The following is a 25,000-nucleotide window of genomic DNA, read 5'->3' as shown; positions in this document are numbered from 1 at the left end:
CCTGCAATTATGTGCACATTCAAACCAGGTGGTACGCCTGGGCTGTTGAGTGATAGTCAACAAGCACTTCCAAACTCCAGTCTTTGTTGTTTGGGAGAGGAAGTACATAAAGCGGTCGGGTAAAAACAATAATAATACTGTGGAACAGGAAGTTCACACGCGACCGCAACTGTCATCTGGCGACATCACAGAGCAGATACAGTAACAGTAGCAGGTACAGAGGCAGAGTACAGTAACAGAGTGAATTTTTCCGTCAGACAAATCATGATAATGCAACTTAATCTCCGATGCCCACACGTTTGACATATTAATTATATGAATCGAGAAAATAAAAGTAGTAGTAGTGTGTGTGTGTGTGTGTGTGCGTATGTGTACATACACACATATCCACACATTAATACTTCATACAGTTTCTCCTCTCTCCTGTTCCGCGTCACTAATCAAGCGTATACAGTCAATTAATTAGTGTTGTCTTTCGCACTGTGTTTTCACCCTGTTCTGATTAACAATGGATGAGTTGGACAGGAATAATTTAATCCATTCTGGGCGGGAACCACTTTTTAATTAAAGCATTATGTTATACTTTAGCTATTGAATAAATAGCAGATCTACAAGCTCCTAGCGCGGTAGCGAGTGCCGCGCTACGAGCTTGTAGGTCTTCTGGGTCCTTGACATGAAATATTGAGCACCAGTGATACAGAAACATGAGGTATTTCAGAAAACTGTCATGATTTGTAAGACTTTTTTTTTTAAATTTCGACGTCAGGCCTAAAGGGGTTAATGGCAGCGGGAAAAGGTTCTCATGAATCATTCATGGAATCCTGTTTGAGCCGAAGAGATGGAGAGATGGATGAATACTGTTATACTGTAATATAACATACTGTAATACTGAAGAGATGGATGAATACTGTTATATACTGTAATATAACATACTGTAATACTGAAGAGATGGAGAGATGTGAGGAAACATGGAGCGATATATACAGTATACACACTCCATAGGAACTTGGATACAGTAGAGTACTCCCTAGGAGCTAGGATACAGTAATAATAATAATAATAATGAATTGCATTTTTATAGCGCTTTTCCAAGTGCTCAAAGCGCTTTACAACGGTTCATTCATTCATACATTGGGAGGTGAAGCGGCGAACAGTCGACGCCAGCGTCCTCACTTCCCACATTCACACACCGACGGTGGCAAAGCTCAGACCGACCGACTCATTGGAGGCGATGTAGGGTTCAGTGTCTTGCCCAAGGACACTTCCACATGTGGAGAGGAGGAGGAGCCGGGATTCGAACCGCCGACCCAGGGATCATTGGACGACCTGCTCTACCTCCTGAGCCACAGCCGTACACCCTCCCTAGGAACTAGGATACCCTCCCTAGGAGCTAGGATACAGTAGAGTTAATGACTATCATTTTAGGGGTCCTTTCCTTGACATGAAAAAGTTTGAGAACCACTGTTTTAGGTGACGTGCTATATGACCTCTTGACCTTTGACCTCTTGGTCTCCAGGTGACGTGCTGTATGAGCTCCTGACCTTTGACCTCCTGACCTCTCTGTCTCCAGGTGACGTGCTGTACGAGCTCCTTCAGTACATTCTGAAGCAGAGGAAATCCAACATGGCCGCCTACCCGTCGGCGTACTTTCCGGGCAACTCCTTCCACTCGCTGCCACCAGAGGGCGCCCTTCAGCACCACAAGCTGGAAGGTGAGCTCTAACATGAATCACAAAGACGTGAGATCTGGTCGTTTGTAATTGAACACATTCAATTTAATTCTGCCTAACGATGATGTCACTGGTGGACTGGTTTCTGAACCGTCCACAGCCCTCCTATGAGACACAGACTGCTTTCTGAACCGTCCACAGCCCTCCTATGAGACACAGACTGCTTTCTGAACCGCACACAGCCCTCCTATGAGACACAGACTGCTTTCTGAACGGCCCACAGCCCTCCTATGAGACACAGACTGCTTTCTGAACCGCACACAGCCCTCCTATGAGACACCGACTGGTTTCTGAACCGCCCACAGCCCTCCTATGAGACACAGACTGGTTTCTGAACCGCCCACAGCCCTCCTATGAGACACAGACTGGTTTCTGAACCGCCCACAGCCCTCCTATGAGACACAGACTGGTTTCTGAACCGCCCACAGCCCTCCTATGAGACACAGACTGGTTTCTGAACCGCCCACAGCCCTCCTATGAGACACAGACTGGTTTCTGAACCGCCCACAGCCCTCCTATGAGACACCGACTGAGTAGAATTTCTTTTTAGTATTTTATCATGAACATTATAGTAAGGACCAATTATATGAAGATAGGTTGAAAAGTGGTGAAGTGGTCCTTTAACAGACTTAAAAGAATGAATCAGAATGTTGCTGTCAAAACTACCACAGCAATTAATTAGCTCGATCGATGTCTGAATGAACACAGTTGGTACGAACAGAGCCGACTTCAACCAGATCGTCCAACAGTGGGTCTCTTTGTTGCCTAAACAACTGAATGATTCACTGACAGATCAGATCGCCAGGACAGGAGAGAGGGAGAGAGAGACAGAGAGAGAGAGAGAGAGAGAGAGAGAGAGAGAGACAGAGAGAGAGAGAGAGAGAGAGAGAGAGAGAGAGAGACAGAGACAGAGACAGAGACAGAGACAGAGAGAGAGAGAGAGAGAGAGAGAGAGAGAGAGAGCAGCTATCCTCTCCGCTGTGAGTGAAACTGGTGTGTGTTCGCCAGGACCATGAGTGTTGTTTTTGGCAGCAAGTTTCTATTTTAGTTTTAGTCATAGTCTTTGGAATGAAACTCAGTTTTAGTCACATTTTATTCACCTGGAATGTTTTAGCATTAAGTCTAGTTTTAGTCGACTAAATGTCATGCAATTACAGTCTACTAAATCTACAGTTTAGTACAACGCTCACAACACGACGCTTTGTGGGCTTGTGAGCTATTTTCAGCATGCAACCGAGGGTTAAAATGACTTATACTGGATCTCTTGTCCACTATAGTCCCTTCCTAACATTTTAGTCTATAGTTTTTATTTGTTGACTAAATTGTCAGTATATTTAGTCTTATAGTTTTAGTCACCATAGCTTAGTTTTCATTTAGTTTCCGTTTAGTTTTTGTCAGTGGAAAAAGGTAGTCGGCGAATATCTTTTCGTCTTGGTTTTAGTCGACGAAATTAATGAACACTGGCTAGGAAGGACAGAGACAGAGAGAGCAGCGATCCTCTCTGCTGTGTGTGTGTGTGTGTGTGTGTGTGTGTGAGTGTAGTGTGAGTGTGAGTGTGAGTGTGAGTGTGAGTGTGAGTGTGTGTGTGTGTGTGTGTGTGTGTGTGTCGGTGACTTGGCAGCGACCCAGAGAAATGTGACACAGCAGGAATCAAAGAGGAGTGAGAGCTGATGTTGACGGTGGAACCTGTTAGCCTGTTACACCAGGAAACGCTTCATGCTATATTTAATCACACTGCGCTCTTTGACCTCTCTATCGGCTCCCAGTGGTTTATTGTCAAGGAAGTGATTGGGCTGTGTGCGCTTGCATGCATGCGTGCGTGCGTGCGTGTGTGAGTGGGTATGTGTGTTGCTTTAAGTAAAAGTCTGGAATTCTAAATGTACTTTAGTAAAAGTACTAAAGTATCAGCATCAAAATGTACTTAAAGTACCAAAAGTAAAAGTACTTATTGTGCAGAACATCTCATTTCACAAGGTTTCACATGTATGAAAAATCTTTTGAAAATAGCAGATCTACTTGTACTGTGAGCTCACAATGGTGATGCATTGTGAACTTGTAGTCGTAGATCTGCTATTTTCAAATGGCCAACATGTATGAAGGGCTGAAGTGAAATTAAACAGTAGATTATTGATATTATTGAAATGAAATCTAATAATCCAAAACAAAGAGGTTTGCCTGAGAGAAGTTTTCTAACAATGTTTTAGTGACACCTAGTGTTCATAGACAAACTAGCAGGCGCTGCATAGTTTAGTGGCTTAGAGTATAACAAGAACATTATTATCAACAATGCACAGTCATAGATATTTGTAATTAGGCTCTGTCACCATACATTTATACCATATATGGAGCTTAAACAACTGTCACCATACATTTATACCATAATATGTGACTCTTTTTTATACAGAGACAGTCATGGCGACAAGACTAACTGTTCAGGAGAGGAGAAAAAGTGATTTGTTTGTATGTTTTTAACCAGAATGAGTTAATAGCACATACTTAACTAGAGCATGTCTGAAATAAATATGAAATAAATGCTTAAACATGTAGCTAGGTGTAATGTTAGACCACAGAAGTGAACCTTTTAAGCCTGTTTTCTCAACTCGCTGTTTCTCTGCAAGACTTACTTACTCTATAAGCCATATCTCCAAAACTGGTGGGTCAAACTGAACAACCAACATGTCAATTTGAAGCTACGATTCCCTGCTTTCACATGACATGAGAAAACAAAACATGTTTCTTTTTTTCCAATGACTTAGCCTCGCCTCGGTCAGAAGCGGTCACATATATAAAGCTTAAACAACTAAATACTGTCCTAAAGATATTAAAAGTACATCCTGTGACACAACACTTTTAACCCATTTAGCACACAATGCTTGGAGACGGGGGAAAAATAAGTGTAGGTTTTGAAACGGTGTTTCACGTCAAACTTAGACCCTGGAATCCACACTTGTCAGGGTCTAACCGCTGCATTGGGACACACGAGAATGGTGTTCATAGAAAACGGCAAAATAAAGTATCGTATTTGCTGTGGTCCCTTTAGACTAGAACGGTGTTTTCAGGAGGTGAAAACGCAACAAAGTGAAACCACCTTCCAGAGTGGAAATCTTTGAGAATGCCGTTTTATCCCTTCTCCGTGTAAACAGGCAAAACGGTGAATCCGCAAAACTTATAACATCATGACTCACGTTGGCTCACAGCGCATATTTATTACATTGATATATATCATATATTGACATATATGATATAATGGAGTTCCTGAACAAGCCTCCCTCCTCGCCTACAAAGTGCTGCTCATCAGCGATGGTGAATGTAAAACTATGATGTAAATAAAATGCCTTGCGATAGGCGGCAGCAGCGTTTATGTAGCCTAATGTATTATAAAATATATATCCATCCCGTGGCGCGCTCTGTCTCTGTCTGTCAGCTTGTCTGTCACCTCGATGTGTTATATAAAGCAGGCAGCGAGCGACGGCCACAACCACGTTGTGTTCTGGAAGCAAAACCCCGATAAGGGTTGCGTGAAGGGGGAGCTGGCTCTTCTTCTTGTACGTAACGTGGGTGACTGGTCTATTTGGCAGCCCGTTAACGCCACCTATAGCGACATTATGAGAACGCAACTGGACTTTGACGTTTTATCTGGAGATGGTCGCTGTCTAAAAAGAGGCATAAGACTGGATGTTTTATTGGGGATTTTTAAGAGTGCAACCACACTTTTATTATTATTATTATTACTTGGTAAAATGTGTCTCGTTGTCTCCTCAGAAACGGTACGGCGGGCTCCGCCCCCCCGGGGGGGCAGCGGGGGGGGCTCCACAGACTCTCTCCACGCGCAGCATCCGCCCACCATCGAGTTGCGGCACCGCTCCCGCTCCCCCCACCCCCACCCGGCCGCCGCCCGCCGCTCCCCCTCGGACCCCCACCCCCACCACCACCCCCACGACAGCAGCAACCACCACCACCACCACCACCTTCTGTCTGACGACGGCTACCCTCTGTCGGTGTCGCCGCCACCGGGCGCCCCCAACGGCCGCTGCACCACGCCCAGGGAGGGCGTGGAACCCCCGCCCAGCCCCCTGGGGGGTGGGGGAGGGGGAGGAGGAGGGGGGGAAGCCGCGCCGCCCCCCCGCGTCATCCAGCTCATGCCCAGCGCCATCATGCACCCGCTGCTGCTGAGCCCGGGCCGCGGGGGGGCAGGAGGGGCCCCCCCCGGGGACCTTGGGGGGGTGGGGGGGGGGCAGCGCCGAGGGGCGTCTCAGGTACCGCTGGTGGAGAACGGGGGGAAGGGCGGGGGGCACCACCACCACGCACAACAACACCACCACCACCAGATGGCGCTGGTGCACCAGGAGGACGCCATGTACAGGAACCACGTCATCATGCCCGTCTCGCCCCCGGAGGAGACCATGCCCATCGGACGCATAGCAGGTAACATTAACCCATTCTGACCTGAGATCAGATTCTAAAAATGTCTTCTACATCCGGACAGTTTTCCATTCTGACCTGAGATCAGATTCTAAAAATGTCTGTTTGAAAATGACAGTTTTCTGTTTCCATGTCAGTCGTTCTTCGATTTTTCAAAAATAGCAGACCTACAAGCTCGTAGCGCGCCACTCGGTGGCGCGCTACGAGCTTGTAGATCTGCTATTTTTCAATAGCTAAAGCGTGACATAATGCTAACACCAAAAGGGGTTCCCACCCCAGAATGGGTTAAGTAATGCAGATGTTTAACAATAATTTAACTCTTGAGAAGTGTTAAAATGAAACCAAATGAACACTTAACAGGTCCATTTGGTGTCATTGACACTCTCAGGAGTTAAAGGTCTCTAAGGGTCGATTCATACTCCTATTTTAGAGCCGAATAAAAGTCGGTTCGGCGCTGTAGAGCCTACAATTTGACGTCATTTGAGGTTCGGGGGGGCGGGTACCGTCCTAAAGTCGGCTCTTCGGTGCTACTGAAAATTTCTGACGAGCCGAAATCATTTCGGCACTACAGCGCCGAAACAGGAGTATGAATCGGCCCTATGGGTCCATCATTTGGGTTCCATCAAGGACCACTGGTGGTCCCCAGACTGCCCTCCATTCCTGAAACAGTCACTGATACATATATACATCCCCATGCCTACTTAGAAATACTCAACATCCCTACTTTGCTTTGCTATTCCCAGAAGAATATTCTCTGAATCCGGACGCAGGTCATTCCATTACAAAGCTCCATTTGACTGGAACAACCTTCCCCTTTCTCTCAGATCTGTGACCTCTCCTGGCTGCTTCAGGACTTCCCTGTATTCACAATTTCACACCTCAAAACAACCTGTTCAACCTGTTCATGCTACTAACACTAGTGCCCGTACTGCGGTTTACTTCTGACCCGTTTCAAGTCACTGTACTGTACTGTATTATGTTTGTCTAGAGAGAGTGGGTGGGAGAGGATGAGCAAGCTAACTGTACCTGTACATGTCTGTATTGTCTATTGTGCAGTGTCTATTTGTGTAACTGCACTGTACTGTGTGTAATGTCTTTCCCTGTGTACGGAACATGAGATGCTGCATCTCAAGGGGCTGTAAATAATTACAGTAATTATTATTATCCTCTCAATAACATTCTGACCTCATGCCTCTTGCGTTGCAGACTGCAGGCTGCTGTGGGACTACGTCTACCAGCTGCTGTCAGACTGTCGGTACGAGAACTACATCCGTTGGGAGGACCCAGAGACCAAAGTGTTCCGAATCATGGACCCCAATGGCCTGGCGCGCCTCTGGGGCAACCACAAGGTAACTACAGTACCACCCTCTGGGGCAACCACAAGGTACCCAACGGCCTGGCGAGGCCAACACTGTAATTGAATTAGAGTTTTTTTTTAGATGAAGTTGCTGTGTTGTTTATTTCTTTGACGACGCCCCTCGTTGCTCCTCCTATTGGTTTATTTCTTTGACGACGCCCCTCGTTGCCCCTCCTATTGGTTTATTTCTTTGACGACGCCCCTCGTTGCTCCTCCTATTACAGAACAGAACCAACATGACGTACGAGAAGATGTCGCGAGCACTGAGACACTACTACAAGCTGAACATTATCAGGAAGGAGCCGGGCCAGAGACTACTGTTCAGGTACGAGTACTAATACTACTATTATTACTACTAATACTACTAGTACTATCACTAGTACTACTACAATAACACTACTACTACTACAAGCTGAACATTATCAGGAAGGAGCCGGGCCAGAGACTACTGTTCAGGTACTAGTAGTACTAATACTACTATCACTAATACTATCACTAGTACTATCAGTGTTGTACCCATGCGTTCAAAGAACGATCGTTCACGTTCACCCATATTTTGGGTGAACGTGAACTGAACGTACTGTATTTCTGCCTGATGAACGTCACTGTGAACGCGTTCATTTCTGGCGTGTGTGAACGTCACTTTCTCACGTTCAACTTCGTTCCATAGAACCTTCCAGGCGAACCCACTGCTAAAAAACACACCCTAAACAGGCCTTAATATCTAGCGGAAACCCCACCAATAAGCCCTTATTATCCGACACAAATTAACTAATCTTTCTCAGCCGTAGTACAATTTCACTGGAGTGACAGTAGACCCAAACACTGATGAAACATAATGTGCCACGACAAATAGCTTCCAATAGCTTGTTATTTTTGCGATATGTGTCCATATCCTCCGGCTCCCACAGTGTGCCCATAAAAGTTTGCTGTGAAATGTCCCTTTATGGAATAGAATTCCATTCCAACGCAACGTAAAACTAAATGAAATTCAATTCAAAAGACTGACACAATCAAAAACTTTTGCTCTCCAAATTAACAACTGATTGAGTTGTATTTGTGGTTGCAAGGTTCATGAAAACCCCCGATGAGATCATGAACGGACAGACGGACAGGCTGGAGAATCTGGAGTCCGACACAGACGAGCAGATCTACACCAAGGATCAGATCTACATCAAGGAGGAATGCTGAGGCGGCGCAGCGGCCCGTCCGCCTAGTGGCGAGTACCGGTATCACCACACCGGTTTTACGGTAAAGTGGCCACGCCCCCCCCCCCCCCCCCCCCCCTGGCTTAGGACACGCCCTCTTTGGCTTAGGACGCAGTAGGCTAGCACAGCCGCGCTGTCACTCATGAGAAATGACATCAATCTTTTAAACACTGGTATTTACATTTTCCACACTGTAGCCTTAAAAGTACAAATGTGTCAGCAACTATTAGTACAAATATCAGAGACTACATTTATATTTTAATTTCGCTACATTTAATCACCACGTACACTGTACCAAGGTATAGATGTCGGCAGTTTCTGATGATTTTGGTATATGTCCAAGTTTAAAGGGCAACTTCACACATTTAAAAAGTCACACCTCCACGCATCCCCCCCCCCCCCAGGGGAAGTGCACTAAAGCATTATGGGCATTGTAGGAATTCAGCAATCCCAGTCAAACCCTCTTAGTCAAACACACAGATTTCATAATGTTTCTGGCCATAGGGTGCAAATTTGAAATTGTGCTACTACAAATACCATTAACATCGAGTGACTGCAGTTTCTTCCAGCAGTGAAATGTCCCTTTAATAAGTGTAGCAACATTTAAATGTCAAAGAAGTGTTTTAAAGTTTTATGTTATTTCTCATGAGTGTCCGAAGCCACGGGGGGGGGCATCGTGACCATTTTACTCTAATCCGCGGTCAATCGGTACTCGCGTCCACCTGTGGTCGAGGACTGTGGCCTGGACTACAGACACTGTAGCCTGGACTACAGACTGGGTTCCAGCGCTCCGTGATTCTGAATTGTCACGTCGCTACTCTCAGTCTGAAGGGCCTTTCAGACGTGAAGCGATAAAAAAAACCTGCGTTTTTTGCGGAGCACTTGGTGGAGCAGTTGTGACAACGCAAGCGTATTTACATGAGCGAGGTCCTGTGACACGCCCCTCCCGCGACTCACTAGACCTGGATTCTGTTTAGCTTTTTCTTTTTACGCTTGCGTTGTGGCGCCCCTCTTGAGCAGACCTGGAGGAGACCTGTCGTTGATCCAGGAAACAACGCCTGCGTCCATCGCCTGCCGTTTGAAAGCCCCTTGAAGCTGCTTTGACTCGCATTTCATAACTTCACCCGTTACGTAGCCGCGTCGTTGCCGATACGTCATCAGCCAGCGCCACTCTGTCCACGCTTCTCACCGTTGACAAAAATAGCGTTGTTCGAGACTTAAAAACCTACGGTAAAAAGTAAACGATTCAGTATAGTCCGCTGTCAGATTCAGTAGTAGTGTGTTGGGTGAGTTTAGTGAACGATAAGGGGACCTTGCAGCAGGACAACAGCAGTAGCTGTGTGGGGTGAGTTTAGTGAACGATAAGGGGACCTTGCAGCAGGACAACAGCAGTAGCTGTGTGGGGTGAGTTTAGTGAACGATAAGGGGACCTTGCAGCAGGACAACAGCAGTAGCTGTGTGGGGTGAGTTTAGTGAACGATAAGGGGACGTTGCAGGAAAACAGCAGTAGCTAAGCAGTGCGCATTGATACGTCAAACTGGTGTTTTTCCTCAACCCGCACCACAGACCAATCAGAAGCCATTTTCAACCTTCATATGTCCCGCCTAGACCTGTGGAGAATAGGAAACTTTCCAGACTGAGTAGCGCAGTGACATTTTCAGATCCGCAGAACGCCAGCCAATCAGGCTGTAACCCATAGGCTAGTGTTGTCCTATCGGAACACAGCGAATCAGTTCTGGAACCCAGGCTACTAAACTACAGCCAATGAACACCTTCCACAAGCAGCTTGAACAACCAACCGTTCTTCTTAACCCTGGAGCGAAACGGACTGTCGGTTCTGTCAGCCAATCCAAACGCAGACTGAATGGTCTCTATGGGACCTCTCTCTCTCTCTCTCCAGACTGCCTTTAAGACTGTACTATGATTGTTTGGTTGGTTTTGGTTTTGTTTTCCTGCCAAAATGGGTGTAAATTGTTGTTCTTTCCTGTTGGAATGAGATGAACAGAGGTATGTATTTTACAGGGTGTTTGCGACACATTACTATTTTTTTTTTTTTTTTCCTCTTTTTTTGTTAATGAATGAACTGCAAAAAAGAAAAATCAATCGTTTTTTTGTGCTTTTTGACACTTTTTCTTTCACCTGCCTGACATGCATCTATTATATCTTTTGGAATTTTGCTATTTGTGAAATAAGGGGAGAGGGAAATAAATGTGGCTGGAGCGTTTTCACCACAGGAAGAATAAATCTTTTTGATCAACACCGTGTGACTGTTAGCTGTGTTCAATTTGAGGTCAGGGGTCATCGATAGGATTATGTCCACGGGCAAAGACTTGGTCTGGAAAATGGTGCATTTATACAGCGCTTATCCGAAGCGTAGAATGTGCATTACATGCACGCACACACGCACGCACAGTCGCACACCTTTACATAGATTGTGCATTACATTCACCCATTCACACACAATGGGTCCTAAAGTCGGCTCTTTGGTGCTACTGAAATTTTCTGACGAGCCGAAATCATTTCGGCACTACAGCGCCAAAACAGTGGTAAAATAGGAGTATAATCGGTTCCATTTGTACATTATCAGAGTTACAGACCTGTTATGGTCATTCTGGGATCTCTCTGTATGCGTTTCTGATATTATTGACAAAAATGTCAACAAGTCTGATCTCTGATTGAGGCCATATACAGTGCATTCAATTATTTTTGTCATAAGTTATTTCCAAAGTTATAAAATGTGAACGTGAACTCCTCCATGCATGCTCACTGATGTTACTGATCATACTGGGACTATCCACTAGATGGCAGCAGTGGTCAACCTTTGGTCCTAACCAGCTGACACTGTGTAGCCTGAACATGTTGGGCAGCATTAATTAAACCATCATTAATTAAACCATGATTAATTAAAGTAACATACAACAATACAGCACCATCTAAGCCTCAGTCTAACCCATTTAGGCCCGACGTCAAAATAAATAAAAAGTCTTCTGAAAGAATATAGCCTATATTCAAAGATTTGTGCCACATTTTCACGATAAAGAAATGATAAAAAATAGCAGACCTACAAGCTCGTAGCTGCTATTTTTCAATAGCTAAAGTATAACATAATGCTTAGTTAAAACACCAAAACGGGTTCCCATGCAGAATGGGCTAATGTGTCTATGAGGTTCAGTTATCTGATGTGATCCACTCTGATGTGATCCACTCTGATGTGATCTACTCGGTGCTTCAAGTGACATGCGTATTTTGGATTTATTTTATAGCCAGAACAACCCATTTCACAGAGACTTGTTAAGTGCCAAAGAATTTAGACCAATTCTTCCACACTACGAGAAGCCATTTGGTCATTTATTTATCAGGGCAGACATTAGTATGTCTGTATATATGAGGTGTTTGTACTTTACTGGAGAGGAGAGGAGAGGAGAGGAGAGGAGAGGGGAGGCGAGGAGAGGACTCTCTCTCTCCATACGAGTTGCAGCTCAGTGCGTTGCAGCTGACACACTGTGACAGAAGGCAGCGGTGAGCAGACTGGAGGAGAGATGATTCCTCCATGTGTGAGTCTGTCGTATGAAGACAGCAGCGCCGTTCTGACTGACTGACTGAGTGACTGACTGTCTGACTGACTGAGTCCTGCTGCATCTGGACCTGCACTGGTTACCGTTGGACCTGGACCGGACCGGTTATACTGTCGGACCGGAGCGCAGCACACCGGGAAGGACAGATCTTGGATATAGACGCTGAGCTGCGCGTCGTAACTCGTGCCGGATACACACATGTCCAAGACCCCCAACTAAACTCAAGCTTCTGAAAAAAAGCCACATTAATTTCCTTTTTTTGGGGTGAGAGAGAGAGAGAGAGAGAGAGAGACATTATTGTTAATATTGGATATCCGTTTTTGATAAAGCTATTAGGGATCTAAAGGCGCAAATGTCTCCAGAAAACAAGATTCTAGTGCTGCACACATCTGGATTTTAGCAGTTGGCCCCGCGGATGGTTTAGAGGGAGAGCCCGGGACCCCCCTCTGGGAGGGCGTGAGGTGAAGGGAGAGCCCGGGACCCCCCTCTGGGAGGGCGTGAGGTGAAGGGAGAACCCGGGACCCCCCTCTGGGAGGGCGTGAGGTGAAGGGAGACCCCGGGACCCCCCTCTGGGAGGGCGTGAGGTGTGGTGAAGAGGATCAGGACACTTACAGGTAATGTAATTATTCCTGCCCTTTATGTTCCATTCCTATAATAACTGATGTTAAAATACAGCAGCGTATAGACCTGCCCTTTGTGTTCCATTCCTATAATAACTGATGTTAAAATACAGCAGCGTATAGACCTGCCCTTTATGTTCCATTCCTATAATAACTGATGTTAAAATACAGCAGCGTATAGACCTGCCCTTTATGTTCCATTCCTATAATAACTGATGTTAAAATACAGCAGCGTATAGACCTGCCCTTTATGTTCCATTCCTATAATAACTGATGTTAAAATACAGCAGCGTATAGACCTGCCCTTTATGTTCCATTCCTATAATAACTGATGTTAAAATACAGCAGCGTATAGACCTGCCCTTTATGTTCCATTCCTATAATAACTGATGTTAAAATACAGCAGCGTAGACCTGCCCTTTATGTTCCATTCCTAAGCCAACAATGCTGCTGCTCTGACTAAACTCTTGTCTAAACACTAATCAGCACAACTGATGATATTTCATAATGTGATTAATCCGTTCTCAAATCTTCTATCAGCGGCTAGGTGTGATGTCACGCTCGTTTCAGCACGGCTGGAGAGCCTGTTTCAACCAATTGCTTATTGGTCAGAAGAACTACCTGTAGTCATATACATATTTCATTCCACTTTACTCTTTTCATCCTCTTTTAAATCTAACTGTTGCTCCTTTTAGGACTGAGACCAGATTCTTTAATGTCCTCTAAAAATCATGACAGTTTTCTGAAAAACCTTGTGTTTCTCTATCGATTGTTCTCAAACTAGCTATTCCATGTCAAGGACCCTATAAAAGAGATATATGTAATTGGCCGCGGACCCCCTTCTCAAAATATGTTGTTCCTATAGGGTTATCCTGCTATTCAAGTTTGTAAAGATTAATTTAGCAGGCTGACAGATTCCCCCTTCCAAGAAAAATAATTAAAATAAAATGCTCAACCTACAAACAAAAAAAAGCGCTTTACTGGATCGTCATTTATCAGATCAATATTTAATCAAGGCTTAAATAATTACTGTGTTAATTAGAGGCTCCGGCATCAATCTACCGTTTGATCAGCGAGGAGTGTTGATTTTTACAGCAAATTTTGATTTTAGTTTTAGTCGTGGTCTCTTGGATGGTTTTCATTTAGTTTTTAAAGTCACATTTTAGTCACCTGGAATGTTTTAGTGTTGTTCTACTTTTAGTCAACTAAATATCGTAAGATTTTAGTCGACTAAATCTACAGTTGATTTAGTAAACTAAAATGTACTTTATTGTAGAATCAATAATTATTTACGTAGTTACATACCCTTGGAACTGATTTGGGGTCACTGATTTGATTGGCTGAGCAGAGTACATGTTGAAGATACAAGTGAGGGCAGGAAAGTGAAGACGCCAAAAGTGATTGGCCCGGAATGACATTTGTGATGATTTGATTGGCTGAGCAGAGCATTAATGTGTGATAATAATGAGAGTGCCCCTCACTTCACAAGGGTGTGATTCCCCCCCCCCCCCCCCTTTTTTTTACAGCGCGAGTAAAAACTCCTCTCTCGCCTGTAGATGTTGTGATATTAAATTTACATATTGACTCAATTATAACCGTGGCCTTGACCGTAGGGCGAGTGTGCACGCACGTGCACACACACACACACACACACACACACACACACACACACACACACACACACACACACACACACACACACACACACACACACACACACACACACACACACACACACACACACACACACACACACACACACACACAAACGCACGCAGTACAGAAGTTGTCTGATTAGATTTGAAGTCTACGCTTGTGCTCGTGTGACTGAAACATATAATATTTTCTAACTGAATTAACTATAATGAAACTAGAAAATGAAAACTCAACAATGCAAATGTTGCGCCTACATGCGCACACAAAGGCAATATTATGTGTTAGAGACATTTTCTATTCTTTGTATTTATTCTGATTATTATTATTGCCTACTATACGAATAGTTTATTTTCGTGGTTATTTAATTATCTAATCATTGCTATGAATCTGATGGGTTGAATGGAGGTTCCCCCTGCCCTTTGTGAAAGGATATGTAGGGGACACCTGATGACAGACAGGTGACGCCCTGCTGGGAGAGAGAATGTGACACACAGACGGGGAAGTGTCACAGTTTGTTGACCGCTGACCACTGGCTCCTTTTTGTTCTGTTACAATACTCAAAAGTTTAAGCTCATGTGACGGAGAAATAAATATATTGTCTGCATGGTGCAACTACACTTTCTGATCTCCGTGAGTATTTGTATCTACAAGAAGAGACGCGAGTTACACATGAGCAACAAGAGACAGCAACACCACCGCCACCAACAGTGGCCTTATTTGTTTGTTAAGAAAGGCCACGTATCATTGCACGTATTTGGCTGGAGACCCAGGGTCTTTTGGGCTAAAATAGTTTCTGAACCAGCGCTTTAGGGCACTGCAGGTTTTTAACCTTTTTCATATCAAGGACCGTTATTTATTTGGTATTTGAGCCACTGACATTTAGCCTCTCAGACACAGAACGAGAGAATATCTTGTTGTCGATTAGATTTTGTCCACAATTCTTTCCAAATTGAGTGTACGGACGTCTTGTAAATTAAGTAATGCAGATGTTTTAACAACAATCTAACTCTTGAGAAGCGTAAAATGAAACTAAATGGACCTGTAAGGTTTCATCTTTACACTCTCTCTCAAGAGCTAAAGATCTATAAGTGTCCATTTGGTCCATACCTTAACTCTCCATGTATCTGCATGGGGACCACCACACCTGGAACCCCCAGAAGGACCACCTACCTCCCCGAATGCCTGTCCGAGCAGCACAACCATGACTGCAGTCACAGCAGATTCACGTCTTCATTCTAGAAAGCAGAGAAGATGAGAACAGAACAGTTCAGTTAACTGGCCTCATAATACAGTTTTATCAGAAATTGCATCGCACTCACACACACACACACACACACACACACACACACACACACACACACACACACACACACACACACACACACACACACACACACACACACACACACACACACACACACACACACACACACACACACACACTTGGCGAAGCATTGTTACAAGAAGTAAAGTCATGTTCTTTCTTCAGGAGAAGTGAACAGTTTTGTCGAGGTGGGAATTAAGGTGTTTTTTGTTGCCCGCCAGCGATGCTGTGACCCAAACACAAAGAGTCACGTTGTTCTGCCGTTTTATTTTATTTTATTTTAATGCAGGTCAGAGAAAGATCCAATTCAACTCCAGTTTTATAGCCAGCCAGCGAGCGCTGGGGCCTGCTCAGCCGAGCGTGAATGATAAAAGTGGCTTATAGGAATATAAAAACAAGACCCTAAGCGCTATACCCCCCTTTTAGGAGAAATAAGGCCTTTAGGAATCCGGAGGGTTAGATTTTTCTTCTTTGTCATGCATGGTTTGTCGGTCGGGGGTCCTAAGAGAGCGAAGCCCACTTCAGTTGGACCACCACCAGAAACACAGCAAAGGCCAACAAGGGAAGGTTTTATTCATAGTCTTTTGAGTAACTATCACAAGATTTTATCCGACTAATTCCTACAGTTGATTCAGTCGACTAAAATGTATTTTTGGCGGGCCTCGATGGTCCGATGATCTGATGGCAGATGTACAATCTCACAACACGTTGTGGCAATAAATGTAGTCTTAGTTTTAGTCGCCATAGTTAAGTTTTCATTTAGTTTTCGTCTGTGAAAAAAAAGTAGTCGACAAACGTTTTCCATTTCACATACTCTCAAGAGTTACATTATTGTTAAACATCCGCATTAATTAATTTACAAGAAGTCTGCACAATTAGAGAATGTAGAAGAATTGTTATTTTGATCGACGTTTGACTGTTATCTCTCCTAATGGTACCAACATCAATACAGCATGGAATTTAAATCAAAATATGCGTTAGTTTTGGGTCTGAGAGGCTAAATGTCATCAAATGGTGGTCCCGTGGCTCAAATGGGTCTGAGAGGCTATAAATGTCATCAAACGGTGGTTCCGTGGCTCCTCAACTGAACAGAATAAATACTGTGCCTGGATGTGAAAAGGGTTGATATAAAACCACTATACTGCACTATAGGGCTCTTTAACCCGAGCGAGGCTCTGTAACCCAAAGCCCTGAAAGGCATCCGACCGCGGCCCGCTCTTATCTGGCCGATAAGCTCTTTTAATTGCTTACACACACACACCCTATCGGGCTCGTGTAGCGCTGCACCGAGATAAGGCTTACACGGACCTCTGGCATTAGTGACAGGATGAGCAGACCGCAGGAAGAAAAAAGAAACACCAGAGATGTATACGTTGGTTCCCAGGAGACGAGGTCGGGTCAGAGCCATGCGAGCCTTCACTGTCCATTTCACTTCCAGCTCATAGAATGGATTTTCACTTTACTGTATACACTATCATTTTATATGCATATATAATATACGTTATATTATCGTTGCTGTCTTGGCATAAATCACTGCTATTGAACCTGAATCTTTACGTCTGTGTTTAGTTGGTGAATTTAATGTTTGTGTATAGGATGAAAATATCCGATTTGCTCGTCCACATATGACGTGAATTCTCCATTCATTGTCAATGGGACTTTAATGTTTGTGTAGGACGAAAATCTACACCAATAGCTGAATATATGAGGGGCTATAGCGCCCTAAAAAAATTTGTTTTACTAGTCGTTCTATACCGGGATTGGGACGGGATGGGATTTTTTTCTGTAGGATGGGAGTGAAAGTACACTCCCAGACACACACACACACACACACACACACACACACACAGTGGGGAGAGGACAGGTCGTTTACGAAGCATCTGGACAGTGTCATTAGAGGAGTTTAGTGGATGTGATTTTCTGCTCATCTCTGCGGGAGCTTGAGAGCTGGTTTACGTATGGAGGTACGAGGGAGAGGGAGAGAGCACAGTCACATCATGTGTTTACTTATGGAGGTACGAGGGAGAGAGCACAGTCACATCATGTGTTTACGTATGGAGGTACGAGGGAGAGGGAGAGAGAGCACAGTCACATCATGTGTTTACGTATGGAGGTACGAGGGAGAGAGCACAGTCACATCATGTGTTTACGTATGGAGGTACGAGGGAGAGGGAGAGAGAGCACAGTCACATCATGTGTTTACGTATGGAGGTACGAGGGAGAGAGCACAGTCACATCATGTGTTTACGTATGGAGGTACGAGGGAGAGGGAGAGAGAGCACAGTCACATCATGTGTTTACGTATGGAGGTACGAGGGAGAGGGAGAGAGCACAGTCACATCATCTGTTTACGTATGGAGGTACGAGGGAGAGGGAGAGAGAGCACAGTCACATCATGTGTTTACGTATGGAGGTACGAGGGAGAGGGAGAGAGCAGTGAAGATAGGTTGAAAAGTCGTGAAGTGGTCCTTTAAAGTTACACTCAGTGTTCATTAGGGCTGCGAATCTTTAGGTGTCCCACGATTCGATTCGATTCCGATTCTTGGGGTGACGATTCGATTCAAAAACGATCTTTTCGATTTTTCCGATTCTCGATTCAAAAAAGATTTTTTTCGATTCTAAAGCAGTTTATTTTATTTTATTAAAAACAATTAAATAGAATTTTAGCATGATCTACTCCAGTCTTCTGGCATGAAAGCAGAGTACATTTAGTAAAAAGCTTGTATAATTGTAAAGGTTTTATCAACTGAATGATTTAAACACACAAAGGTTAAATCCAAGAGTAAGAACATGTCTCATGTATGTAGCTTGCACAAATTTGAACCAGTACAAAAGTTACAAAATCTCTTCTCACTCAATACCAGAACAATACATTAGTATTAAAACAGGTGTAAAATAAATACAATTGGCAGGCTTAGCTTAGCTGGTAGTAAATGCACTATGCAGAAACCCAGGCCATAATGCATTGCATGCACAGGTACATTTGTGAAAAAAGATTTTTGGAAAATGAGAATCGATTCTGAATCGGACAGCATTAGAATCGCGATTCTAACTCGAATCGATTTTTTTTGACAGGCCTAGTGTTCATAGTTACAGCCACACTCGGTGTTCATAGTTGGTTTCATGGTTAAAGCCACACTCAGGGTTTCAGGGTTAAAGACTCAGGGTTTTCATGGTGTGCGCCGCTCTGTGTAATTTGCAGCAGGTTTCTGAGGTGTCACATTTCTTTTCCTCACCAGCTTTTATTTTAAGGCGCGGAATCAGTTGACACACACATGCTGCCTGGCATCTGCTCTGCACAGCATTCTCTCTCCTTTGGCAATCATCCGTGAGCCACGTGCACGTGCGTGTGTGTGTGTGTACAGTATGTACATGCGTGTCTTAGTGCGTATGTGCACGGTACTGGGTGTACTGTGGTGCAGGTGCCGAGGGACCAGGGATGCCTCGAGACACACATTAGGATATTTACCAATATATCACTTCAGTTCACCTCTAGTGGCTAAATCAGTGGTTTTCAACCCCGTTCACATCAAGGTCCATATTATGTATCTGCGCCACGGAACGGACCGCCATTTGATCAACCATTTGGATTAAGCTATATAAAGAGGGATATTCTCACCACCTGCCGGATAATAGTTTGTTTATCAGGAATTTATCATAAATAATTATGTGTGCAGAAGGACTCCCGCCCCCATGCAGGCTGTATGTATTTCTCCAACAGTGAATAAACATACTGTAGCAGACAGTGAATAAACATACTGTACAGTGTGCAGATTGTTAACACATTTCGACCGAGACCGGATTCTACAAAATGTCTTCTAAATCATGACAGTTTTGTCTATATGTCAGTGGTTCTCGACCTACTTCATGTCAATGAAGGACCCCCAGAACTATCTGTATTTGGCTGCGGACCCCCCATCTTAAAATATGTTGTTCCAGGGACCTCCCCCCAGAAGCAAAGAGTTTGAGTTCGCTCTGAAAGAATATATATTTAGAGATTTGCGTCACATTTTCACGATTTTTCAAAAAATAGCAGACCTACAAGCTCGTAACGGTGGCACTCTGTGCCGCGCTATGAGCTTGTAGATCTGCCATTTATCAATAGCTAAAGTATAACATAGTGCTTAAAACACCAGAATGAGTTAATGTGAGAGAGATGTGTAGGAAGGAAGGATGATTATTCTGAGATGTTTAGCCTTGGTTTGTGGCTGTGTTTAATGATGCCTCCTGGCTGTATACTGTAAATCCCTGGAACATGTGACGCGTTTAAAACCTAAACACCAGTGTGTAATAATAAAATGCCAAATGTTTATTAATGGTCATAAAATACAGTAGAACACGAGTTCACTCAAACACCTCCCGAGAACACCTAGTGTTTGAATTCTAAACACCGACTTTGATTGTAACAACTAAACACGTTTATGTGTTTAAAAAGTGTTACTGGCTGACGTTTAAAAAGTGTTACAAATAAGTGTTTATAACCTAAACGCTTGGGTTTAGTGTGGTAGGGGTCACTGTCCACTGGTACGGGCATGGGTCACACGCACGCACGCACACACACAGGACATGGTCGCTATAGGGAACACAATTTTGATAAGATTTTGTCCATAATTCCATGCTTTATATTGATGGTTGGTATACTATTAGGAGAGAAAACAAGCAAAACGTTGGTCAACATAACAATTATTCTACATTCTCTAAATGCGTAGACTTCTTGAGAATTAAATAAAAGTAGGTTGAAAAAACACCGATCTACAAGTTACAACACAGCGGATTCAAGGCGTTTCTGCCCCATGCATATTATGGGCTGTCATACAGTGTGTTTACAGCCGCGCGCCCACAAGTTAACTCGGTGCCGCGCTATAGTATGAGCTTGTAGATCTGCTATTTTTCAACAGCCAAAGTTTAAAACAATGTTTGCAAAGTGGTTCAAAAGCCTGTGTTGTTTTCGTCGACTACAACTATGACAAAAAATGTTCGTCGACTACATTTTTCCACTGACGTAAACAACATGGAAACTAAATGAAAGCTAAGCTACGATGACTAAAACTAAGACTACTGACAATTTTGTCAACAAATAAAAACTAGACTAAAATGTTAGGAAGGGACTAGTGGACAAGAGATCCACTATAAGTCATTTTACACTTGGTTGCATGCTGAAAATAGCATTCAATACGTCGAGGATCGGCCCGAGAAAATACATTTTAGCCGACTAAATCAACTGTAGATTTAGTCGACACTACAACATTCCAGGTGAATAAAATGTGACTAAAACTAAAATGAAAGCCATTCAAGAGACTAAATGACTAAAACTAAAATCTAATTGTGCCGCCAGGACGCGTTTAATGCCATTTTGGGGCGGGAACGCATTTTGGTGTTAGCATCATGTCGTGCTTTAGCTATTGAAAAATAGCAGATCTACAAGCTCATACGAGCTTGTAGGTCTGCTATTTTTGAAAAATCGAAGAACCACTGACACAGAAACATAGCTTTTTCAGAAAACTGTCAGGATGTGGAAGACGCCGTCGCGGACAGAGTTTACCAAATGATCGTGTGACTGACTGTATGCGGTGGAGGGGGGGGGGGGGGGGGGTTGAGGAGGAGGGGGGGGGGGGGGGGTTGAGATGGAGGAGGGGGGGGTGATTTCTGAGTGATAGTAATGAGCTCTATAGGAGACAGGCGCACCGGGGGTTGGAGTCGGCACGGCAACCAATTAGCTGCTGTCGGGAGTTTGGTCGTTGGTGTGTGTGTGTGTGTGTGTGGTAGAGGGATGCGCCGTGTGTCCGTCCCCCCGCGCCCCACTGTCTGCTAACGAGGGAGGGGGGGAGGGGGCTGCTCCGAGATCAGTAGATTTATAGGAATTAGATATTTTGACATCAACGCACATATGCTGAAAATACACACACACACACACACACACACACACACACACACACACACACACACACACACACACACACACACACACACACACACACACACACACACACACACACACACACACACACACACACACACACACACACACACACACACACACACACACACACACACACACACACACACACACACGTTGACTGCATGGAGAGAGAATATCTATATCTACAGTGACTTGACAAAAAAAAAACTAAAACCGCCAGAAGACGAAACCTGTGAGGGTCCCACCGTCCCACCGCAGCCGTCACAGGCAGGGACGTGCACACATAGACTGCCCCTTTTACCCGTCTGTAAAACAACTGCCCTCTCCAGACCACGAATGCAGCGTTCACTACATGGTGAAAGAAATGCAAATACCACTCCACTCCTTTCCATGTCATGCAGGAAGGCAACATTCAGGAGAATTGCCTTTTTTCCCCCGAAGTCTCCTGAACTTGAACGCAGCATTTTGCGCTGAACACATTAGTTTATAAATCCATGTCGTTACACACCTGCATCTCCACTAGCTAAAGGGTGCTGGGGTTGCGGCCCGAAAATAGCTGATCTACAAGCTCTCAACGCGTCGCGCTGCGACACGTTGAGCGCTTGTAGATCAGCTATTTCACAGGATTCCAGCCCCTATGCCGCTCCAACACCCTGATATACCCTGAGGGCAGGTATATCATGTCAGTCCACAGGCCGAGGAGGAGACCGACGCAGCCACGCCCCAAATTACTGTTGGCTCAAATCACAGAGTCATGCCATTCGTTACCCACCCACCCACCGTTCCCCCTGCCCCTGCCCACCGTACCCACCACGTTACCCACCCACCGTTCCCCCTGCCCTGCCCTGCCCCTGCACCACGTACCCACCATGTTACCCAATACCCACCCACCATTCACCCTGCCCTGCCCCTGCCCACCGTACCCACCACGTTACCCACCCAACGTTCCCCCTGCACCACCCGACCGACCGACCGGATCAATTCCTCCACCATTTAATGCAATATTCCGATGACATGTTTTTTTTTTTCTTCCTTTTTTTCTCCTCATAATCTGGGATATAAATTGCGCCACACGTCCTGAATGTTGAGCACAACCGGCGGTGAGGCATTCCCTGAAATGAGCAATTTCATATTTTAGCATTCATTGTCATATATTTATTATTTCTCTCCAACAGAAGAGGAGAGCCCCATGAGTGACCATCGTGTTCTGTTTCCCCCCCTAGCATGAAATATGGTTGTGGTTAAAAAGCTTTTGCGATGCAAAATGATTACATAGCCATGAGGCTATAGAGGATCTACTGTCACTGTGGTCTATATATTTATTTATGATTCTAAGTTGCTTTTTTCAGTTTAGGCACAAAGGAATGACTGAGAATGTACATAAAAGAACCATTTAAGACAACAAATGAAACAAAACTAGACAAGAAAAAAAATACACTATACACTACCAAACCTTTACAGACAATGCAATGAATGCAATGCAATGCCATACAATGAAAAATAAATGAAGACAATGCCATAATTGGACCGGCGGGATACATAATGCATATTGCTGTCACAGATCCCATTGTGGTGTGAGAGCGCAACACACTTTGTTTTCTCTCCTCCTGTCTTGTCTTTTCCCTTGGATACAGTGTAAATACAGTGGATACAGTGTAAATTACTATGGTCTATATTTGGTGTGGAGCCCACACGGGAACATCTGGAGTGTGGTGTCTAAGCGTCAGATCCGTACGTGGTGCACCGGGCATGTCCGTGCATCATGTTCAACACGCAGTTACAAGGCAGCGGTGGCCGAACGGTTTGCGGAGCGGTCTTGATATCGGAAGGTCGCTATAGTTCGTATCCCCGGACCGGCACGTTAAAATTACCACCGTTGGAAGTGCCCTTGGACAAGGCATTGAACCCCTACCATGAAATGTTCTATGAGCAGGGCCTGGCTGTAAACAAGTTCTTGAGCTTAGTCCAGTTACCCTGGGTAAACATGGTACCTTTGCTTTGCTTTACAACAAGACAGCGTTGATTTGGACGGCAGATTTTCATTTAGTTTTAGTCATAGTCCTTCAGATACGGTTTTCACTTTTTAGTTTTAGTCACCCGAAATGTTTGTCTATGTCTAGTTTTAGTCGGCTAAAATATCATACGATTTAAAATCTATACAGTTGATGTTTTTGACTACCGGTAAATGCATGTTTGGCAGTGCCTTGATGTGTACTTAAGTACAACTTTGACATTATTTGTACTTTAATTGAGCATTTACAATTTCCAATACTTTTACTTCTACTCCACTACATCTCAGGGCAGAAATGTGTACTTTTACTTCACTACAATTATTTGAAAACTTTAGTTACTAGTTACTTTGGAGATTTTAATTTTGATTAGAAAACATACATTAACCACTTCAACCCTAAAATGTTTGGCCATTTGAAAATAGTCGATCTACAAGCTCACATTGTGAGCTTGTAGATCTGCTATTTTCAATAGACTTTGTACACAATTTGAACTTGTGAAATGGGACATTCTGCAATATGAGTACTATTTAGTACTTTAAGTACATTTTGATGCTGCCGATACTTTTGTACGTTTTCAATGCCGTACTTTTACGTGTATCGAAGTAGTTCTAAATTGCAGTATTGGTACTTTTACTTAAGTAAAACAATTGAGTCGTTTTTCCACCACTGCAAACTAGACTAACAATAAAACATTTCATATGACTAAAAATAAATACAGTTTTACCCAAAAAACCTTACTAAACTAATTCAGAATTTGCTGTCAAAATCAACACAGTTTTTCTTTTGTTATATATCAGTGCTGCATGCGTTATACTGCAGCCACCTTTATAACTTACTGTGTCTTCTTAACTATAGTTTAACAAGCGAGGACTTTCCTTCCCAAAGATAAACTTTCTGTGGATTATGTTCTGTGACTTCGGCTTCCTTGAGGATCTGTCAATTTGAAAGACAGATTTTTTTTTTGGGGGGGCTAATAATGTGAATCCACATATACTGTACGTGTTTACTGTATAGTGACTGTTATAATGAAATATAGTTGACCATTCTGCCAAGATTTCTCACGGGGAAGAGTCCAGCTGTCAAAAGCTATAAAAAGTTAAAACTGACAGTCACCTCTTTACTATATTGAAAGAAATCACACCGGTGTGAAGTGAGGAGTGCAACTCCGTGTGGGCGT

General features: G+C 44.0%; 2 protein-coding genes across 3 annotated transcripts in view; both read left to right on the top strand.

The window, feature by feature from the left end:
* The window catches only part of etv6 (ETS variant transcription factor 6), a 38,148-nt gene extending 27,175 nt beyond the window's left edge, over window positions 1–10,973 (top strand). For both annotated transcript variants that reach the window (XM_080757101.1, XM_080757100.1), the window contains exons 4-8: window positions 1,571–1,711; window positions 5,492–6,154; window positions 7,358–7,500; window positions 7,733–7,833; window positions 8,579–10,973. In XM_080757101.1, the coding sequence (XP_080613227.1) occupies window positions 1,571–1,711; window positions 5,492–6,154; window positions 7,358–7,500; window positions 7,733–7,833; window positions 8,579–8,699 (1,169 nt within the window). In that variant the 3' untranslated portion in view covers window positions 8,700–10,973. The remainder of the gene's footprint in view (window positions 1–1,570; window positions 1,712–5,491; window positions 6,155–7,357; window positions 7,501–7,732; window positions 7,834–8,578) is intronic.
* Window positions 10,974–12,803: 1,830 nt separating this feature from the next.
* Window positions 12,804–25,000, top strand: part of LOC308310984 (chemokine-like protein TAFA-2) — a gene marked incomplete at its 3' end in the record, with an annotated part of 33,226 nt that continues 21,029 nt past the window's right edge. Inside the window, exon 1 of the mRNA XM_080757477.1 lies at window positions 12,804–12,905. The remainder of the gene's footprint in view (window positions 12,906–25,000) is intronic.

The sequence above is a fragment of the Protomyctophum bolini genome (assembly GCF_963924005.1).
Source record: "Protomyctophum bolini genome assembly, chromosome: 23".
Lineage (NCBI taxonomy): Eukaryota > Metazoa > Chordata > Actinopteri > Myctophiformes > Myctophidae > Protomyctophum > Protomyctophum bolini.
This window is presented reverse-complemented; position numbering and strand designations above follow the sequence as displayed.